Genomic DNA, 19,366 nt, shown 5'->3' with positions numbered 1-19,366 from the left:
TGGATAGTGGGATTAGAACCTGTACTGTACCGTACTGTCCTGTGTAGAAGTGCTGATACCTCCAGTCTGGATTAAATCTAAGTAGTATTTATTTGTGGTAACTAAACCCACAACCTTCAGTTTCCTCCAGTTGTTGAGTTTCTTCTTCACATATTGATGAATTTCAGGTGAAGGATCTTTAATCCCTGTGGAACACGTCACCTCTGAGGAACACCTCACCCCAGAGGACCAACAGTGTGGAGGTTTCCAGATGAAGCCTGTGAAGAAGGAAGAACCTGAAGATAAAGATGAACTCAGTAAGATCTTTTTTATCTTGAGTAAAATAAGATTTGGATTGAATAGAATCAGAGGAACCTGGGATGAAGCATCATACAGTGAAAGCTTGTATTGTGCTCATGCAGATCAGTGTGAGCAGGAAATGATGAATGCAGGATGAATCACGTTACAGGACTTTAGCATCAGATCTCAGTTTAACAATTACTAACAGTATTTATTATTTATAATGTTATAAATGTATTTGATTATTTATAATGTTATAAATGTATATTATTATTTATAAAGTTATAAATGTTTTTGATTATTTATAATGTTATAAATGTATTTATTATTTATAATGTTATAAATGTATTTGATTATTTATAATGTTATAAATGTATTTATTATTTATAATGTTATAAATGTATTTATTATTTATAATGTTATAAATGTTTTTTTATTATTTATAATGTTATAAATGTATTTATTATTTATAATGTTTTAAATGTATTTGATTATTTATAATGTTATAAATGTGTTTGATGATCTATAATGTTATAAATGTATTTGATTATTTATAATGTTATAAATGTATTTGATTATTTATAATGTTATAAATGTATTTATTATTTATAATGTTATAAATGTATTTGATTATTTTCTGCTTCAGAACTGAACAAGGATTTCTGCTGCTCCTCGTGTCCACGTTCCTCTACAACCCAAAATCAGCTCCACAATCACATCAAGAGCTGCAACCATGTTAAATATGAGACTCTGGTGAAGATTAAGACTGAACATGAGGATCTGACGCCCACCAGAAGCTCCAGTAATCAGCAAACGTCCTCTGGTACTGTCAGCATTAACACCTCTCTCAGTCCCACACAGGAAGAAGGAAACGTCTGCTCACAGTGTGGGAGGAGCTTCAGGTTCCAGTGTCATCTCAAAATACACCAGCGCATTCACACTGGAGAGAAACCGTATCAGTGCTCACAGTGTGGGAAGAGTTTTAATAGACAGAGTGATCTCAAAATACACCAGCGCATTCACACTGGAGAGAAACCATATCAGTGCTCACAATGTGGAAAGAGTTTTAATAGACAGAGTGAGCTCAAAATACACCAGCGCATTCACAGTGGAGAGAAACCGTATCAGTGCTCACAGTGTGGAAAGAGTTTTAATAGACAGAGTCATCTCAAAAGACACCAGCGCGTTCACAATGGAGAGAAACCATATCAGTGCTCACAGTGTGAGAAGAGTTTTAATACAAAGAGTGAGCTTAAAATACACCAGCGCATTCACAGTGGAGAGAAACTGTATCAGTGCTCACAGTGTGAGAAGAGTTTTAATAGACAGAGTGATCTCAAAATACACCAGCGCATTCACACTGGAGAGAAACCGTATCAGTGCTCACAGTGTGGGAAGAGTTTTAATAGACAGAGTGATCTCAAAATACACCAGCGCATTCACACTGGAGAGAAACCATATCAGTGCTCACAATGTGGAAAGAGTTTTAATAGACAGAGTGAGCTCAAAATACACCAGCGCATTCACAGTGGAGAGAAACCGTATCAGTGCTCACAGTGTGGAAAGAGTTTTAATAGACAGAGTCATCTCAAAAGACACCAGCGCGTTCACAATGGAGAGAAACCATATCAGTGCTCACAGTGTGAGAAGAGTTTTAATACAAAGAGTGAGCTTAAAATACACCAGCGCATTCACAGTGGAGAGAAACCGTATCAGTGCTCACAGTGTGGGAAAAGTTTTAATAGACAAAGTGATCTCAAAATACACCAGCGCATTCACACTGGAGAGAAACCGTATCAGTGCTCACAGTGTGGGAAGAGATTTAATAGACAGAGTGATCTCAAAATACACCAGCGCATTCACACTGGAGAGAAACCGTATCAGTGCTCACAGTGTGGGAAAAGTTTTAATAGACAAAGTGATCTCAAAATACACCAGCGCATTCACACTGGAGAGAAACCGTATCAGTGCTCACAGTGTGGGAAGAGATTTAATAGACAGAGTGATCTCAAAATACACCAGCGCATTCACACTGGAGAGAAACCATATCAGTGCTCACAATGTGGAAAGAGTTTTAATAGACAGAGTGAGCTCAAAATACACCAGCGCATTCACAGTGGAGAGAAACCGTATCAGTGCTCACAGTGTGGAAAGAGTTTTAATAGACAGAGGCTTCTTTTGAGTTTAAGTTTGAGAGCCGTAACCGAGCTACAGAAAAAACATGCAGACAATGAGCAGTGCTAGTGGTATAATGACAAATAATAATAATAATAATAATAATAATAATTGAGAAACAAACTATAAACTTGTTTAATGATGTTAAATCTGATTGGTTTATGGAGCGTATATACAGTGTATCACAAAAGTGAGTACACCCCTCACATTTCTGCAGATATTTAAGTATATCTTTTCATGGGACAACACTGACAAAATGACACTTTGACACAATGAAAAGTAGTCTGTGTGCAGCTTATATAACAGTGTAAATTTATTCTTCCCTCAAAATAACTCAATATACAGCCATTAATGTCTAAACCACCGGCAACAAAAGTGAGTACACCCCTTAGTGAAAGTTCCTGAAGTGTCAATATTTTGTGTGGCCACCATTATTTCCCAGAACTGCCTTAACTCTCCTGGGCATGGAGTTTACCAGAGCTTCACAGGTTGCCACTGGAATGCTTTTTCACTCCTCCATGACGACATCACGGAGCTGGCGGATATTCGAGACTTTGCGCTCCTCCACCTTCCGCTTGAGGATGCCCCAAAGATGTTCTATTGGGTTTAGGTCTGGAGACATGCTTGGCCAGTCCATCACCTTTACCCTCAGCCTCTTCAATAAAGCAGTGGTCGTCTTAGAGGTGTGTTTGGAGTCATTATCATGCTGGAACACTGCCCTGCGACCCAGTTTCTGGAGGTAGGGGATCATGCTCTGCTCAGTATTTCACAGTACATATTGGAGTTCATGTATCCCTCAATGAAATGTAACTCCCCAACACCTGCTGCACTCATGCATCCCCAGACCATGGCATTCCCACCACCATGCTTGACTGTAGGCATGACACACTTATCTTTGTACTCCTCACCTGATTGCCGCCACACATGCTTGAGACCATCTGAACCAAACAAATTAATCTTGGTCTCATCAGACCATAGTACATGGTTCCAGTAATCCATGTCCTTTGTTGACATGTCTTCAGCAAACTGTTTGCGGGCTTTCTTGTGTAGAGACTTCAGAAGAGGCTTCCTTCTGGGGTGACAGCCATGCAGACCAATTTGATGTAGTGTGCGGCGTATGGTCTGAGCACTGACAGGCTGACCCCCCACCTTTTCAATCTCTGCAGCAATGCTGACAGCACTCCTGCGCCTATCTTTCAAAGACAGCAGTTGGATGTGACGCTGAGCACGTGCACTCAGCTTCTTTGGACGACCAACGCGAGGTCTGTTCTGAGTGGACCCTGCTCTTTTAAAACGCTGGATGATCTTGGCCACTGTGCTGCAGCTCAGTTTCAGGGTGTTGGCAATCTTCTTGTAGCCTTGGCCATCTTCATGTAGCGCAACAATTCGTCTTTTAAGATCCTCAGAGAGTTCTTTGCCATGAGGTGCCATGTTGGAACTTTCAGTGACCAGTATGAGAGAGTGTGAGCGCTGTACTACTAAATTGAACACACCTGCTCCCTATGCACACCTGAGACCTAGTAACACTAACAAATCACATGACATTTGGGAGGGAAAATGACAAGCAGTGCTCAATTTGGACATTTAGGGGTGTAGTCTCTTAGGGGTGTACTCACTTTTGTTGCCGGTGGTTTAGACATTAATGGCTGTATATTGAGTTATTTTGAGGGAAGAATAAATTTACACTGTTATATAAGCTGCACACAGACTACTTTTCATTGTGTCAAAGTGTCATTTTGTCAGTGTTGTCCCATGAAAAGATATACTTAAATATCTGCAGAAATGTGAGGGGTGTACTCACTTTTGTGATACACTGTATATATCAGGATTTTCAGATAGAGAGCAGAATTTATGGTTCTGTAATATCACTCAGGCCCTGAAGCTGCAAAGCATCCACATCTTTACACTACCACCACCACGTTTCACTGTTGCTGCTGTGAGTTTATTATTTACCTCAGTTTGAAGTAAAATGAAACATTGGTGCTTTTTGCTAATTCAGTGTCACTGTGTGGAAGATTGAAATCCCAGAGAAACACAGATTGATATTTTAAGAATGAATAAAGTTTTATAACAGTCTCTGCGCACCTTCATTGTTTGCGTAGTTGTTGTGTAGTGAGCGGATCTATAGGACGACTTACTCTGAAGGACACGTGAGATGTTCGGTCTCTTCGCCCCCTCTCGGGTTCGCTCTGCCCTTTCCTCTCTCTCGGCTTCACAAAATCACTGAGCTGCACTGCGACACTGGAGGAACGTCTCAGCGGCTTTCACACAGACTGGAGACCATGGAAACATGCAAACAAGAAAAAGCAGAAAGAGCAAAAGATCGGAAGGTAAGAAAACTGATTTTAAACTAATTTTATCATTTATTAAAATCTTATATTATTATTTAACTTTAAAGTGGGCGTGCTGGTCTGATATTCTTTATATTCTGTTTATATCCTGTCTCATAATGTAAATTATTTTAAAAGAGAATTTAGGAAACCCCAGTACAGAAAACAACTAAGAATCATCCCTTATACAGCTGTGATGGCCGAGAGGTTAAGGCGTTGGCCTTGAAATCCAATGGGGTCTCCCTGCGCATGTTCGAACCCTGCTCACAGCGGCCTGGACTTTTAATTAAAGAGCCACACCCTGAAACAGAGGATTGTGGATTTAACACTGATAAAAATTTATAATTGTGTTCAGATTATAATAATGAATGTAACATATTTATATCAGAAAATAAAGTGAACCTTCCTCTTTGTGTCCCACAAGAATCCTACTGAACTTTCTCCCTGTTTAGGGTCAAATCCTGTTCAGAATAAAATCACATTACGCAACGCTTTACCTCAGGATTTTCTGGTAGAGAGCAGAATTTCTGATTCTGTCCTTTTTTCCAACTCTACTGAACCACAGTGAGAGTCATAAACACCACCAGCACCACCAACAACCCCACAAACACCATCAATGCCCGAACACCATCTACCAGATCTATAAACGGAACCTAGACTAATTAAACTAGTCCGACTTTTCCGCTTCAGTGACACCATCATCATCTCCTCCCTCTCTCTTTCTCTCAGGCTGTGGGTCAGAAGTGTGTAGGCGCTGTTTTACACTCTGGTACTGACGGGCAGACACTGGCACAGGTAGGAAGCAGCGCTGATCTCCACATCATCAAGCCACGCCTTTCATTCTCACCAATACTGAACTGCTGCCTGGTCAGGTGGATCATCAAAAGTACAACAGCACAGAGTACAGGTACACACATGCACACAAATGAGTGTACATTTATTTTGAGTAAACTACTCAACATGTTCCAGCTAATCTGTTTAGAAGCTGGGGTCAGAGCTTTGAGAGATAAAGCCATGCTCAAGGGTCCAACAATTTCTGCTATACACAACTGGGAATTGACAGCCCAGAGCTCTGCCTACTGAGCTACAGACAAAACACTCACAACAGAAATAAACTAATCCTGCTACAGAAATCTAACTAGTCCTGAATAATCAAGCCTTTAATATTAAATCAGATAATCAGACAAAATATGATAAATATTTTGAAGCACTTCTATTAACCACTGTTTCAGATCAGGATCCAAACCTGATGTACACAATTATGTTTCTATACTCACCAGTCTGTGTTATACATGATGAGCTTTATTTATCTGTATTATTAAATACATTTCATTAAAAGTATATTTAATGAATGTACAGCTAACCTACACTACTGTGCATGCACATATAGCGTATTTACTATCTATGGAATTATCTATTTTTATCAGTGCACAGAAGTTGGCTAAAACACAATAAGTTTTGTTAATGCAGATCTGTAATTTTAATGTTTGTATTGTTAATGTAGATGGAAAACTGTAACCTGGAAGCCTCTAAGAGTGGTAAAATATATACATAGAACGTAACTGGAGGTATTATTGTTACTGAACATTTTAAACTAGTTCACATTTAGTTAAACCAGTTTGTATCTTGTGCCAGTGTCTCCATGAATGAATAGGAATTAGGAAGCTGAGGGAACTTCATGACAGCGGGGCTGAAATGGTAGATGTTTAGAGCAGCTCTACAGATTTCATCTCATTTAACTTTTTTATTTAAAAGTTCTTGTGAACATTATTTACTGATTTGTAGCATTGTTAGCTGTTTATTTCAGGTGCAGTGTGACAGTAGATGATTTAACAAATCACACCCAAACTACATAAACATGTAGACACTCATCCTCCAGAGACTCAGAATGTGTTATTATTATTATTATTATTGATGTTGTTAATAAATGAGTTTAAAAATGACACCATTATTTGAGCTGTATGGGCCACATGGTGGATCAGTGGGTAACACTGTGACCCAAACTCAGAGGTGGAAAGTAAGGAATGACATTTACTCGCGTTACTGTAATTGAGGAGTTTTTTGTGTACTTGTACTTTTTTTTTGTAGATTTTACAACCTGTAAAGAAGTGGACATGAAACCGGCCCGTTAGGCTGTTCGATCCTGCGGAGCATTTACGCATTTGTGGCTGCGAACTGAATCACGAGTTAACGAGTCAGAAACGACTCACTCTGTTTCATTATGATGTTGTGCATAAACAACTCCATGAATCGGTTCATTTGGTGAAGAGATTCAGATGTATAAAGCAATCAGAGCTTCAGAATTCACATTCTGGGCGGAATTTCAATCTCTTTCTTTATTGGTTGTTGTATAAATGACTAGATGATGTTTAGTGAATGAATCACCAATTTAAGCTTTTTACCTGGAAAGCCGAGAGCAGTGTTGCCAACTTAGCGACTTTGTCGCTATATTTAGCGACTTTTCAGACCCCTTTAGCGACTTTTTTTCAAAAAAGCGACTAGCGACAAATCTAGCGACTTTTTCTGGTGTTACTGGAGACTTGGAGACTCGAATGTGAAAACACATATTGTTCTGCAGTTACTGTCCTCACCGAGCAGCGGGTGCTGCTGTGAACGCCCCCCCCCCCCAAAAGCACTCACGGGCGGTCAGTATCACAGTCAGAGTTGCCAGATTGGGCTGTTTTCCACCAGAATAGCGGGTTTTGTTGGAAATTGTTTTAAAGACATGCAAGCAAAAATAATTTGTTCTTTATATGTATAATTACTGATCTGTACATTTTAAGATATTAATTTGTACGTCATGATGGTTTAACTGGTTTATTATTTGTGAAATGCTAAACATCATCTGCTTATCCTGTGTGTTGGGCATTTTTTCATGCATTTTGGCTGAAAATTACTGTCGCAATCTGGTAACCCTGCCCAGAGTAGCTCAATGTTGTCTTAAAAAACAAAAACAAACCACAAATCAACAGAAGAATGTTCATTTGTAGTTCTAAACATATTTAGGTTGTTTTTACCCACTTTTTGTCTCTCCCACGATGTTATTCCTTTCTTCTACAGCGTCAATTACATGCAAATTGACCTTATGCAAATTAGGTGATGACGTCATTTAGCGACTTTTAGGACAGCCAATAGCTACTTTCCTTACTGAGGAGTTGGCAACACTGGCCGAGAGAATAAATGATCTACAATAGTTTACATTAGTTAGGAGGATAAAACAGTTGGGGATGGATTTATATAATCTGGAAACATACAGGATGGTCTTGTGGATTATATCCCTAATGGAACAACACATGGATATAGATCAGGTAAGCACATAAGTGCTTATGATTTTCTGTTGCTGTGTGACTGATCTGGGTCGCGGTTCTGCTGTTTACGGTTGGCTTTCATTTTGCAACGATAGCAAAGCATTATGAAATATTGTGATTTTTTTATGTTCATTATTGTTTGAGTAATTATTGAAGTAAAACGGACAGCATAAATGTGATTGTGAGATGTAACTGGTTTGTTCCTATATGACGGTGTAAGACCCGTTATATTTTTGCTAGGTGCGACTTTACCAGCCTAACCCTGTTACTGAGGATACACAGAAATGATGCTGTATTGAACTGATAAGAGCAGTTACAGGGTGTTCGGTGCAAACCGGGTCTGAGGAGGGGAGCAAGGTGGAACAGGCACCGGTACAAACCGGGTCTGAGGAGGGGAGCAAGGTGGAACAGACGCCGGTACAAACCGGGTCTGAGGACGGGAGCAAGGTGGAACAGACGCCGGTACAAACCGGGTCTGAGGACGGGAGCATGGTGGAACAGACGCCGGTACAAACCGGGTCTGAGGAGGGGAGCAAGGTGGAACAGACGCCGGTACAAACCGGGTCTGAGGACGGGAGCAAGGTGGAACAGACGCCGGTACAAACCGGGTCTGAGGAGGGGAGCATAGTGGAACAGACGCCGGTACAAACTGGGTCTGAGGACGGGAGAAAGGTGGAACAGACGCCGGTACAAACCGGGTCTGAGGAGGGGAGCATAGTGGAACAGACGCCGGTACAAACCGGGTCTGAGGAGGGGAGCAAGGTGGAACAGACGCCGGTACAAACCGGGTCTGAGGAGGGGAGCATAGTGGAACAGACGCCGGTACAAACCGGGTCTGAGGAGGGGAGCATAGTGGAACAGACGCCGGTACAAACCGTGTCTGAGGACGGGAGCATAGTGGAACAGACGCCGGTACAAACCGGGTCTGAGGAGGGGAGCATAGTGGAACAGACGCCGGTACAAACCGGGTCTGAGGAGGGGAGCATAGTGGAACAGACGCCGGTGCAAACCGGGTCTGAGGAGGGGAGCATAGTGGAACAGACGCCGGTACAAACCGGGTCTGAGGACGGGAGCATAGTGGAACAGACGCCGGTACAAACCGGGTCTGAGGACGGGAGCATAGTGGAACAGACGCCGGTACAAACCGGGTCTGAGGAGGGGAGCATAGTGGAACAGACGCCGGTACAAACCGGGTCTGAGGAGGGGAGCAAGGTGGAACAGACGCCGGTACAAACCGGGTCTGAGGAGGGGAGCATAGTGGAACAGACGCCGGTACAAACCGGGTCTGAGGACGGGAGCATGGTGGAACAGACGCCGGTACAAACCGGGTCTGAGGACGGGAGCATAGTGGAACAGACGCCGGTACAAACCGGGTCTGAGGAGGGGAGCAAGGTGGAACAGACGCCGGTACAAACCGGGTCTGAGGACGGGAGCAAGGTGGAACAGACGCCGGTACAAACCGGGTCTGAGGACGGGAGAAAGGTGGAACAGACGCCGGTACAAACCGGGTCTGAGGAGGGGAGCATAGTGGAACAGACGCCGGTACAAACCGGGTCTGAGGAGGGGAGCAAGGTGGAACAGACGCCGGTACAAACCGGGTCTGAGGAGGGGAGCATAGTGGAACAGACGCCGGTACAAACCGGGTCTGAGGACGGGAGAAAGGTGGAACAGACGCCGGTACAAACCGGGTCTGAGGAGGGGAGCATAGTGGAACAGACGCCGGTACAAACCGGGTCTGAGGAGGGGAGCAAGGTGGAACAGACGCCGGTACAAACCGGGTCTGAGGAGGGGAGCATAGTGGAACAGACGCCGGTACAAACCGGGTCTGAGGAGGGGAGCATAGTGTAACAGACGCCGGTACAAACCGTGTCTGAGGACGGGAGCATAGTGGAACAGACACCGGTACAAACCGTGTCTGAGGACGGGAGCATAGTGGAACAGACACCGGTACAAACCGTGTCTGAGGAGGGGAGCATAGTGGAACAGACGCCGGTACAAACCGGGTCTGAGGACGGGAGCAAGGTGGAACAGACGCCGGTACAAACCGGGTCTGAGGACGGGAGAAAGGTGGAACAGACGCCGGTACAAACCGGGTCTGAGGAGGGGAGCATAGTGGAACAGACGCCGGTACAAACCGGGTCTGAGGAGGGGAGCAAGGTGGAACAGACGCCGGTACAAACCGGGTCTGAGGAGGGGAGCATAGTGGAACAGACGCCGGTACAAACCGGGTCTGAGGACGGGAGAAAGGTGGAACAGACGCCGGTACAAACCGGGTCTGAGGAGGGGAGCATAGTGGAACAGACGCCGGTACAAACCGGGTCTGAGGAGGGGAGCAAGGTGGAACAGACGCCGGTACAAACCGGGTCTGAGGAGGGGAGCATAGTGGAACAGACGCCGGTACAAACCGGGTCTGAGGACGGGAGAAAGGTGGAACAGACGCCGGTACAAACCGGGTCTGAGGAGGGGAGCATAGTGGAACAGACGCCGGTACAAACCGGGTCTGAGGAGGGGAGCAAGGTGGAACAGACGCCGGTACAAACCGGGTCTGAGGAGGGGAGCAAGGTGGAACAGGCGCCGGTACAAACCGGGTCTGAGGAGGGGAGCAAGGTGGAACAGACGCCGGTACAAACCGGGTCTGAGGACGGGAGCATAGTGGAACAGACGCCGGTACAAACCGGGTCTGAGGACGGGAGCATAGTGGAACAGACGCCGGTACAAACCGTGTCTGAGGAGGGGAGCATAGTGGAACAGACGCCGGTACAAACCGGGTCTGAGGACGGGAGCATAGTGGAACAGACGCCGGTACAAACCCTGGGTCAGAGTAAGTGTGTGTGGAGAGTAAATGTATATATGATATATAGTGACTATAGAAAGTGATGATAATAATACTAATAATGGTTCTGCTTTTTTTTTAGGGCCCCACGGAGCGTACACCTTATTTGAGCTCAGTTTTGAGTTCAGTAATGAAAACAACAGACCACAGTACTGGACTCGTACTAAAATTACAGCTGGTCTCATGATCACATTTGATCCGTTTGTACGACTTTTCAAGTTTGTAGGCCGGGCAGGACCAGCTTTAGTTAGCCTGGGTCACAACATCCGCAACGCACTGACCGGTACCAGTGATACACTGGCTGTTACCGATAACGTCACCGGTCAGTGAAACAAAAGAAATTCAGTTCAAAAGAAATGTGTGTTCAAGTCCTTGCTCAGGGGCCAAAATCTGGCAACTTTGCAGCAACGGGGCTTGAACCAACAACCTTCTGATTACTAATCCTTAAATAAAATTGACTAAAGCTAAAGTGCAGCTTTTGTTGTATTTTTATATTTCAGTGTTTTATATAAACTTATTAAACTACAAGCTTGGTATTTCATTAGTGCTGTTGTTGGGAAAAATAGCATCATTTGTTTGCTCAGTAAAGTTATTTTAATATTCAGATCAGATCTATATTAGTGCGGGACAAAACACAAAACACATACGACTTCTTTTACAAATTCTTACACAAGATCTACTCAATCCATACATTCACAAGGGCCAAATCCACAAAATGGAAAAAAATGGAAATGACGTATCTCTAAAACTAACAGAAAAACGTAGAAAACATTTATTGTGCATTTATTCAGACAAATCAACCTATTAAAGTCTGCTACAGTTTGATGCATTAATGTCAAACAAAAAAAAACTTTTTACCCCCTACAAAGAAGTTTGTATTTATTAACATTGTTTTAAATAAGGATCAATGTCTCGAAAAATGACATTATTTATTTTTATATACAATCAATCTATGGTCCTCACCTACTACAAACCTTATTTTGGTAAATATTCATTTATTTATTACAGATTAATAACTAAACATTTGGAATGAAGAAAAAATTAACTTATTTTTATTACCATTACTACATTATATAGCATATACTAGTTTACACAAGTTAAAATTGTACTGTTTCAATTTTTAAAACTCAAACTTTAAAAATTAAACTCAAACTTTTGAATTAAAACATTTAGCTGTGTTTTTATAAACAAACTTTCTTTTTATAGATATATTTTAAAAAACAAGGAACAAAAATCTGAATATTTAGTTTGTCAATACGGGTTTTAAACTATCCACAAACCTTTCTTTCATTTCAATATTTTAAAAATAAATTATATCTAAATTATTCAAATTAAATGATTTAAAGTGGAGCTGCAACCTCAGCATCACTGTTTCTGACCCACTGAAAACCAAACATTCCCAACATAAACACACAAATCCAACAAAGTGTTTACAATCCCAGATCTACTCAATCCACGCATTCACAAGGGCCAAATCCACAAAATAAAAAAAAATGGAAATGGAAATGACTTGGCTCCCCGTCACTCCTCTCACTATCCTGTTGATATTTATCCTCGCTACTCAACACTGCAGTCACCATCATCTAGTAATGTACACACCTCATCTACTGTCAGCCAAACCAGACTGGACATGGGGACCTAGGGACGGGGACATTGGGACACCCCTTCCAACATTTCAAACTGCAGTTAGAAACTAAACTACCAAAACAAAATAAAATAGAATGTTCCCCTGCCCCTGCATGGGAGCTCTGCTTATTGCTTATCTGACCCCCTGCAGTGCTCAGTCAGTCTGCTGGGGATCATCCTCACAGGAAAAGGTGATTGTGATTGCGTGATTGTGATTGCGGAATATGATCAAAAGATGGCGCTAAAGTTATTTATACATAAACATGAGCAACGTTTAACAGTGTTACACAATGACTAACTGTACAACAAGTCTGTTTTATGCTGTAATGTATATGTATGTATACACACATATTAGGTGATCCATTGTTCTTCAAATAGGCTAGTGACCCCTGTTCTTAAAAAGACAAAGATACACGTTTCATTTGAGTACATGATCTAATAATGCTGTGTGTTAAGGTTTTATTTAACCTGGTTTATACCTGCCTTCATCCAGCTAAAGATGCCAATCATTTTTAAATAACCATCTGCGACCTTAACATCACAACAACACAAAATATATTTCATTCTTATATGCAAATATGTACAATAACAGTTGTTTAAAGTTAAAGTTGAGTTTAAAGTTACATACTGAGTGAATATATTGAGCATTTATTACGTTCTGTATGTACTTGGCTAATACACAAGATGTTTTGTTAATAGAGATCTGTACTTTCAATCTTTTTATTGTTAAAGTATACTGTAAAACATTTCACGTTGGTTAAACTCAGAAACTTAAGTTCACCTGCTGCCTTAAAAAGCTGAGTAAACTCAACTTGAAGAAAACTGTTAACAACTCAAGAAGTTAAGTTAAAAAGTTGTTTAACTAATGATTATTCATTGTTTCAACTTGATGCACTGAGTCAAAATAACTTACTATGTTTATTTTATTCATTTTAGAAAATGAGCTATCTAGTCAAATAAACATACAATTCCTCACTATTTTAACACACACTTTTAAGTTCATAAAACTTCAGCTATATTCACATAACTTATTGTCTAAAGTTAACAATGCTTATGTTCATCATTTCTAGACTTGACTAATAAATGTTTCCCAGTTTCTTTAAACTTTACAATGAATCAACTTACAACTTCGGTTTATAAATAACATTTATTTAAACAAAAAATATTTCATAAGTTTTCACCTTGGCTCTTGGTACATCTTTTAAAAAGGCAATGTGTACCCAAAATAAAAACAATGCCACTTCTGAACACATTTATTGCAAACAGGTTCCATGAATGTTGTTTAGGAATAAATCTGCTCTTTGTAGTGATGTAGTATTCTTCCTTGACCATTTCCACTTCATGAAAGGGATCTTCAGAACTCTGCAGAGAGAAAAAACAAGAATGCTAAATTGTGTTCTCAAAAATGTATGTGAATAAAATTATTATCTGGATAGTGAGATATTTAGGTCTCTTTATTCATCCCTACACAGGTCAATTAAACCCAATTACAACTTTAAAAAGAAAACCAAATTCTTTAACGCTCAGCAGATCAACACAGTGTAAAAACGCACATTATTACAAGTCATTATTTACTTTTGAAAGTGGATGGCTAACGAATTAGCTAGCTAGCTATCAGAATCTTTACCACCATTAGCTTACCCGAGCACGCATGCAGACGTTTCGTTTAAAAGCAAACCATAGTTTATTTCACCACAGTTAACGTTCCGTTATACTCATTACAGCACAAACCTACACAACCATTATTTAAAATATCTGCCATGGACCCAAGTGGTGTAGTAGCTAACTGTTAACCTAATGTTAAGCGTTCATGGCCTCGGTAAACATAACGAAACGAGTAAATCCGTCAGTTCTGTCACATTTAATGGTCGACGTACACAATTTCACTTTTTATCACACAGGTTTTAAACTTTGATAAACTCACCTGCTTCCCGCCATTGATGCTTTCAGTAGTAAACGCTCCAACTTGCCAAACTCCACTCGGTGTATCAATCCGCCTCAAACTGTAGTCCAGAGTCAGGTGTGTCCCTCCGCCGCTAAATGTAGTCCACTATCGTATAACGTGTGTTATTCTTGTTTTTATCAGTATTAATATAAATGGCTTTTCGACTGTGAAAAAAATTGGTTAGCCCCATGCTCCCATGGTTTAAACGTTTTAAAAAATATTATTGTTCTGTCTAACTCAAAAATGGTCCCACCTATAGGAATCGCCCACTCTTTCCCCACCTTTTGTTTAACTGATAACTTACAGACATGAGTTAAATGAACATTGACAACATAGAAAAACTAACAAGTAGTCAAGACAACTGATTATTTTACGTTAGATTTTCTGAAAACTTAATAACCTGAGTTCAAAATCCAAAACTTGTCATGACAATTTGAGTTGAGAGTTCACATAACTTATTGAGGCTGAAATGTTTTACAGTGTATCTTATTATTCTTAGTTACAGTAGCAGTATTAATTTTCATTAATTTTGCAAATGTTGTCGTTTTTGTTTTATTTATTTGCAAATTAATGCATTTGAATGCTTTAGAAAGTGGGACATTACCATTTTTAATATAAGAGCCAGTATTACTGGCTCACTTAGTTTGCCAGTGGTGCCATGTCTTTGCCAGATGTGGCCCAGATCTGTTTTGGGACATGTGGGCCATATAAGCATTTCCTATATGTGGGCCACTTTTGGCTTATATGCTGTTTGCCGATGCCGGCAGTGAGCCGGTGTTACGGAGAATTCAGTTCCCCCTGTTTCCCCTTTAACGCGCATGTGCAAAAATCATGACGTTTTTTTCAGTCGCTTCGTTGAGCGTCGGTTTATTTGGAATATGTATTTATAGCGGTATGTTCTTTTCACATTTCATGTTGTATGTTAGGTAGTTTGTGATTAAATACATACTTTAAAGTATTGAATGAACTACTGTCAGAGGTTTTATTGCTCCACCGCAAGTCAGAGGTTTTCACACTGCTGTCTTCAGCCTTGCTGTCAATCAACTAGAATTAACGTGTCAGATTTATTTGTAAATAAATCCTAATACAGGACATGCTCTTATTCACACACTAGTTTAAGGTTATTCATCTCAGCTGCACTACCATTTACTTTCAAGAATAGATTTACCTGGAGACCTGGGGAATATGGTTCCCCACATGTATATCACTGTGTGTGTAATTATAAAACACTACAGTGATGCTGGTGATGTATTTAACTGTTGTTATTATGTAGAACAAGTTTAACCTATAGACCAGTCCATTATACTAACAACACAGGGGGGAACACATTTACCTGGAGACCTGGAAAAAATGGTTCCCCACATGTATATCACTGTGTGTGTAATTATAAAACACTACAGTAATGCTGGTGATGTATTTACCTGTTGTTATTATGTAGAACAAGTTTAACCTATAGATCAGTCCATTACACTCACAACACAGGGGGGAACAGATTTACCTGGAGACCTGGGGAATATGGTTCCCCACATGTATATCACTGTGTGTGTAATTATAAAACACTACAGTGATGCTGGTGATGTATTTACCTGTTGTTATTATGTAGAACAAGTTTAACCTATAGAGCAGTCCATTACACTAAAAACACAGGGGGGGAACCCATTTACCTGAAGACCTGGGGAATATGGTTCCCCACATGTATATCACTGTGTGTGTAATTATAAAACACTACAGTGATGCTGGTGATGTATTTACCTGTTGTTATTATGTAGAACAAGTTTAACCTATAGACCAGTCCATTATACTAAAAACACAGGGGGGGAACCCATTTACCTGAAGACCTGGGGAATATGGTTCCCCACATGTATATCACTGTGATGATTCTTTTTTTTTTTTTTATGCAAACTACAGGCACACACACATTTTAAGAACAAAATATCTGTATTAGAAATTAGTGTTAAACTAAATTATGCATATATTACAATTATGCAAATATATAATAAAGAAATCCACCTCAATGCAAATTAAAACTTAAATACATATTTATAGCTTAATAGAAATATATATATTTTTAAACGAAATAAAATAAAATCTGGGATGGTGCCCTGGGATTGACTAGCATCACATCCATAGTGCACTCCTGCCGTACGTCCAGTTTCCAGAGGAACAGTTCTGGATCCTCCACGGCCATGACCAGGATAAAGCAGTTACTAAACAGAAATGAATGATTAATTTACTATCTACTTTTTAAATAAACTAAAAGAGCAACATAAAATAAAATACAGCAACAAGCAAACTTTTTAGAAATAACATCCCAGTTAACCTTGGTCTAATCTTCAGTACATGCCGGACAATGAAGGTCTTCCTCTACTGGTGGGTTGCCAACACATGACTGGTGGTACCATCTGTCACATCCATCACAGGCTATAATAGATAGATCACTTTATTAATCCCAGAGGGAAAGTCAAGGACATACATATATAATAGCATGGTGCAATGAAAAAGCCAATAAAATTAAGGCATTATTACTATTTCTTTGGTACCACCAGTCATGTGTTGGCAACCCACCAGTAGAGGAAGACCTTCATTGTCCGGCATGTACTGAAGATTAGACCAAGGTTAACTGGGATGTTATTTCTAAAAAGTTTGCTTGTTGCTGTATTTTATTTTATGTTGCTCTTTTAGTTTATTTAAAAAGTAGATAGTAAATTAATCATTCATTTCTGTTTAGTAACTGCTTTATCCTGGTCATGGCCGTGGAGGATCCAGAACTGTTCCTCTGGAAACTGGACGTACGGCAGGAGTGCACTATGGATGTGATGCTAGTCAATCCCAGGGCACCATCCCAGATTTTATTTTATTTCGTTTAAAAATATATATATTTCTATTAAGCTATAAATATGTATTTAAGTTTTAATTTGCATTGAGGTGGATTTCTTTATTATATATTTGCATAATTGTAATATATGCATAATTTAGTTTAACACTAATTTCTAATACAGATATTTTGTTCTTAAAATGTGTGTGTGCCTGTAGTTTGCATAAAAAAAAAAAAAAGAATCATCACAGTGATATACATGTGGGGAACCATATTCCCCAGGTCTTCAGGTAAATGGGTTCCCCCCCTGTGTTTTTAGTATAATGGACTGGTCTATAGGTTAAACTTGTTCTACATAATAACAACAGGTAAATACATCACCAGCATCACTGTAGTGTTTTATAATTACACACACAGTGATATACATGTGGGGAACCATATTCCCCAGGTCTCCAGGTAAATCTGTTCCCCCCTGTGTTGTGAGTGTAATGGACTGATCTATAGGTTAAACTTGTTCTACATAATAACAACAGTTAAATACATCACCAGCATCACTGTAGTGTTTTATAATTACACACACAGTGATATACATGTGGGGAACCATTTTTTCCAGGTCTCCAGGTAAATGTGTTCCCCCCTGTGTTGTTAGTATAATGGACTGGTCTATAGGTTAAACTTGTTCTACATAATAACAACAGTTAAATACATCACCAGCATCACTGTAGTGTTTTATAAATACACACACAGTGATATACATGTGGGGAACCATATTCCCCAGGTCTCCAGGTAAATGTGTTCCCCCCTGTGTTGTTAGTATAATGGACTGATCTATAGGTTAAACTTGTTCTACATAATAACAACAGTTAAATACATCACCAGCATCACTGTAGTGTTTTATAATTACACACACAGTGATATACATGTGGGGAACCATATTCCCCAGGTCTCCAGGTAAATCTGTTCCCCCCTGTGTTGTTAGTATAATGGACTGGTCTATAGGTTAAACTTGTTCTACATAATAACAACAGTTAAATACATCACCAGCATCACTGTAGTGTTTTATAATTACACACACAGTGATATACATGTGGGGAACCATATTCCCCAGGTCTCCAGGTAAATCTATTCTTGAAAGTAAATGGTAGTGCAGCTGAGATGAATAACCTTAAACTAGTGTGTGAATAAGAGCATGTCCTGTATTAGGATTTATTTACAAATAAATCTGACACGTTAATTCTAGTTGATTGACAGCAAGGCTGAAGACAGCAGTGTGAAAACCTCTGACTTGCGGTGGAGCAATAAAACCTCTGACAGTAGTTCATTCAATACTTTAAAGTATGTATTTAATCACAAACTACCTAACATACAACATGAAATGTGAAAAGAACATACCGCTATAAATACATATTCCAAATAAACCGACGCTCAACGAAGCGACTGAAAAAAAGGTCATGATTTTTGCACATGCGCGTTAAAGGGGAAACAGGGGGAACTGAATTCTCCGTAACACCGGCAGTGCCGTAACGTTGCCAGAAGTGGCCCACATCCGTATGCTATCTGGGGAACATCATAACTCACGTTATAACTTCCTTATTAGTGTTGCTGTGGGTATTATGTTGGATGTTGCCTGCGTGTTGTCTGCTAGTTAATGTGTTAATGCGTTTAACCCTGCTAGTTTTATAGTGGACACACTGTAACAAATTTCTGTAGTTTTTACAGTATTACTACTGTAGAATGATAAAATTCTTACTGTAGAACCTGTACACAGCATTTTACTGTAGATCTGCAAAGGATCATGGTCAAGATTCAGTGGTGAATAAATTCTACAGTAAGCATATTTCTGCTGTGAATCACAATACGGTAAATTTAAGCGGGATTTTTCTTTTTCTGTCAGTTTAAACAATAATCCGTCTTTGGTAATAGTACAGTTTGCATTATATCTAACACAAATATTAGGTTTTTTTTTATCACTCAGACAGAAAGACATCTTTATATCATCAGTAACAGGTACAGAAATTAGAATTACTTGATAATAGTCACCTACTCTTTTAAAAC

At 40.1% G+C, this 19,366-nt stretch overlaps 1 protein-coding gene, 2 long non-coding RNA genes and 1 other non-coding gene across 4 annotated transcripts in view; 3 read left to right on the top strand and 1 right to left on the bottom strand.

Annotated features, from left to right (window-relative positions):
• Positions 1-1,146: 1,146 nt before the first annotated feature.
• The window catches only part of LOC134326272 (zinc finger protein 658B-like), a gene marked incomplete at its 5' end in the record, with an annotated part of 279,656 nt that continues 261,436 nt past the window's right edge, over positions 1,147-19,366 (top strand). Inside the window, one exon of the mRNA XM_063008440.1 lies at positions 1,147-2,461. Coding sequence (XP_062864510.1) covers positions 1,147-2,461 — 1,315 coding nt within the window. The remainder of the gene's footprint in view (positions 2,462-19,366) is intronic.
• On the top strand, positions 4,594-6,602 carry LOC134326846 (uncharacterized). The gene is made up of 4 exons (XR_010014608.1): positions 4,594-4,784; positions 5,514-5,691; positions 6,420-6,482; positions 6,579-6,602. It is a non-coding gene; the product is annotated as an uncharacterized LOC134326846 (long non-coding RNA).
• Positions 4,975-5,056, top strand: trnas-uga (transfer RNA serine (anticodon UGA)). Its single transcript has one exon. It is a non-coding gene; the product is annotated as a tRNA-Ser (tRNA).
• LOC134326838 (uncharacterized) lies at positions 16,416-18,780 on the bottom strand. Its single transcript, XR_010014597.1, has 3 exons — positions 18,704-18,780; positions 16,817-16,917; positions 16,416-16,703 (listed from the first exon to the last, which is right to left on the bottom strand). It is a non-coding gene; the product is annotated as an uncharacterized LOC134326838 (long non-coding RNA).

This window comes from Trichomycterus rosablanca, chromosome 14, assembly GCF_030014385.1.
Source record: "Trichomycterus rosablanca isolate fTriRos1 chromosome 14, fTriRos1.hap1, whole genome shotgun sequence".
In the NCBI taxonomy this organism is placed as follows: Eukaryota; Metazoa; Chordata; class Actinopteri; order Siluriformes; family Trichomycteridae; genus Trichomycterus; species Trichomycterus rosablanca.
This window is presented reverse-complemented; position numbering and strand designations above follow the sequence as displayed.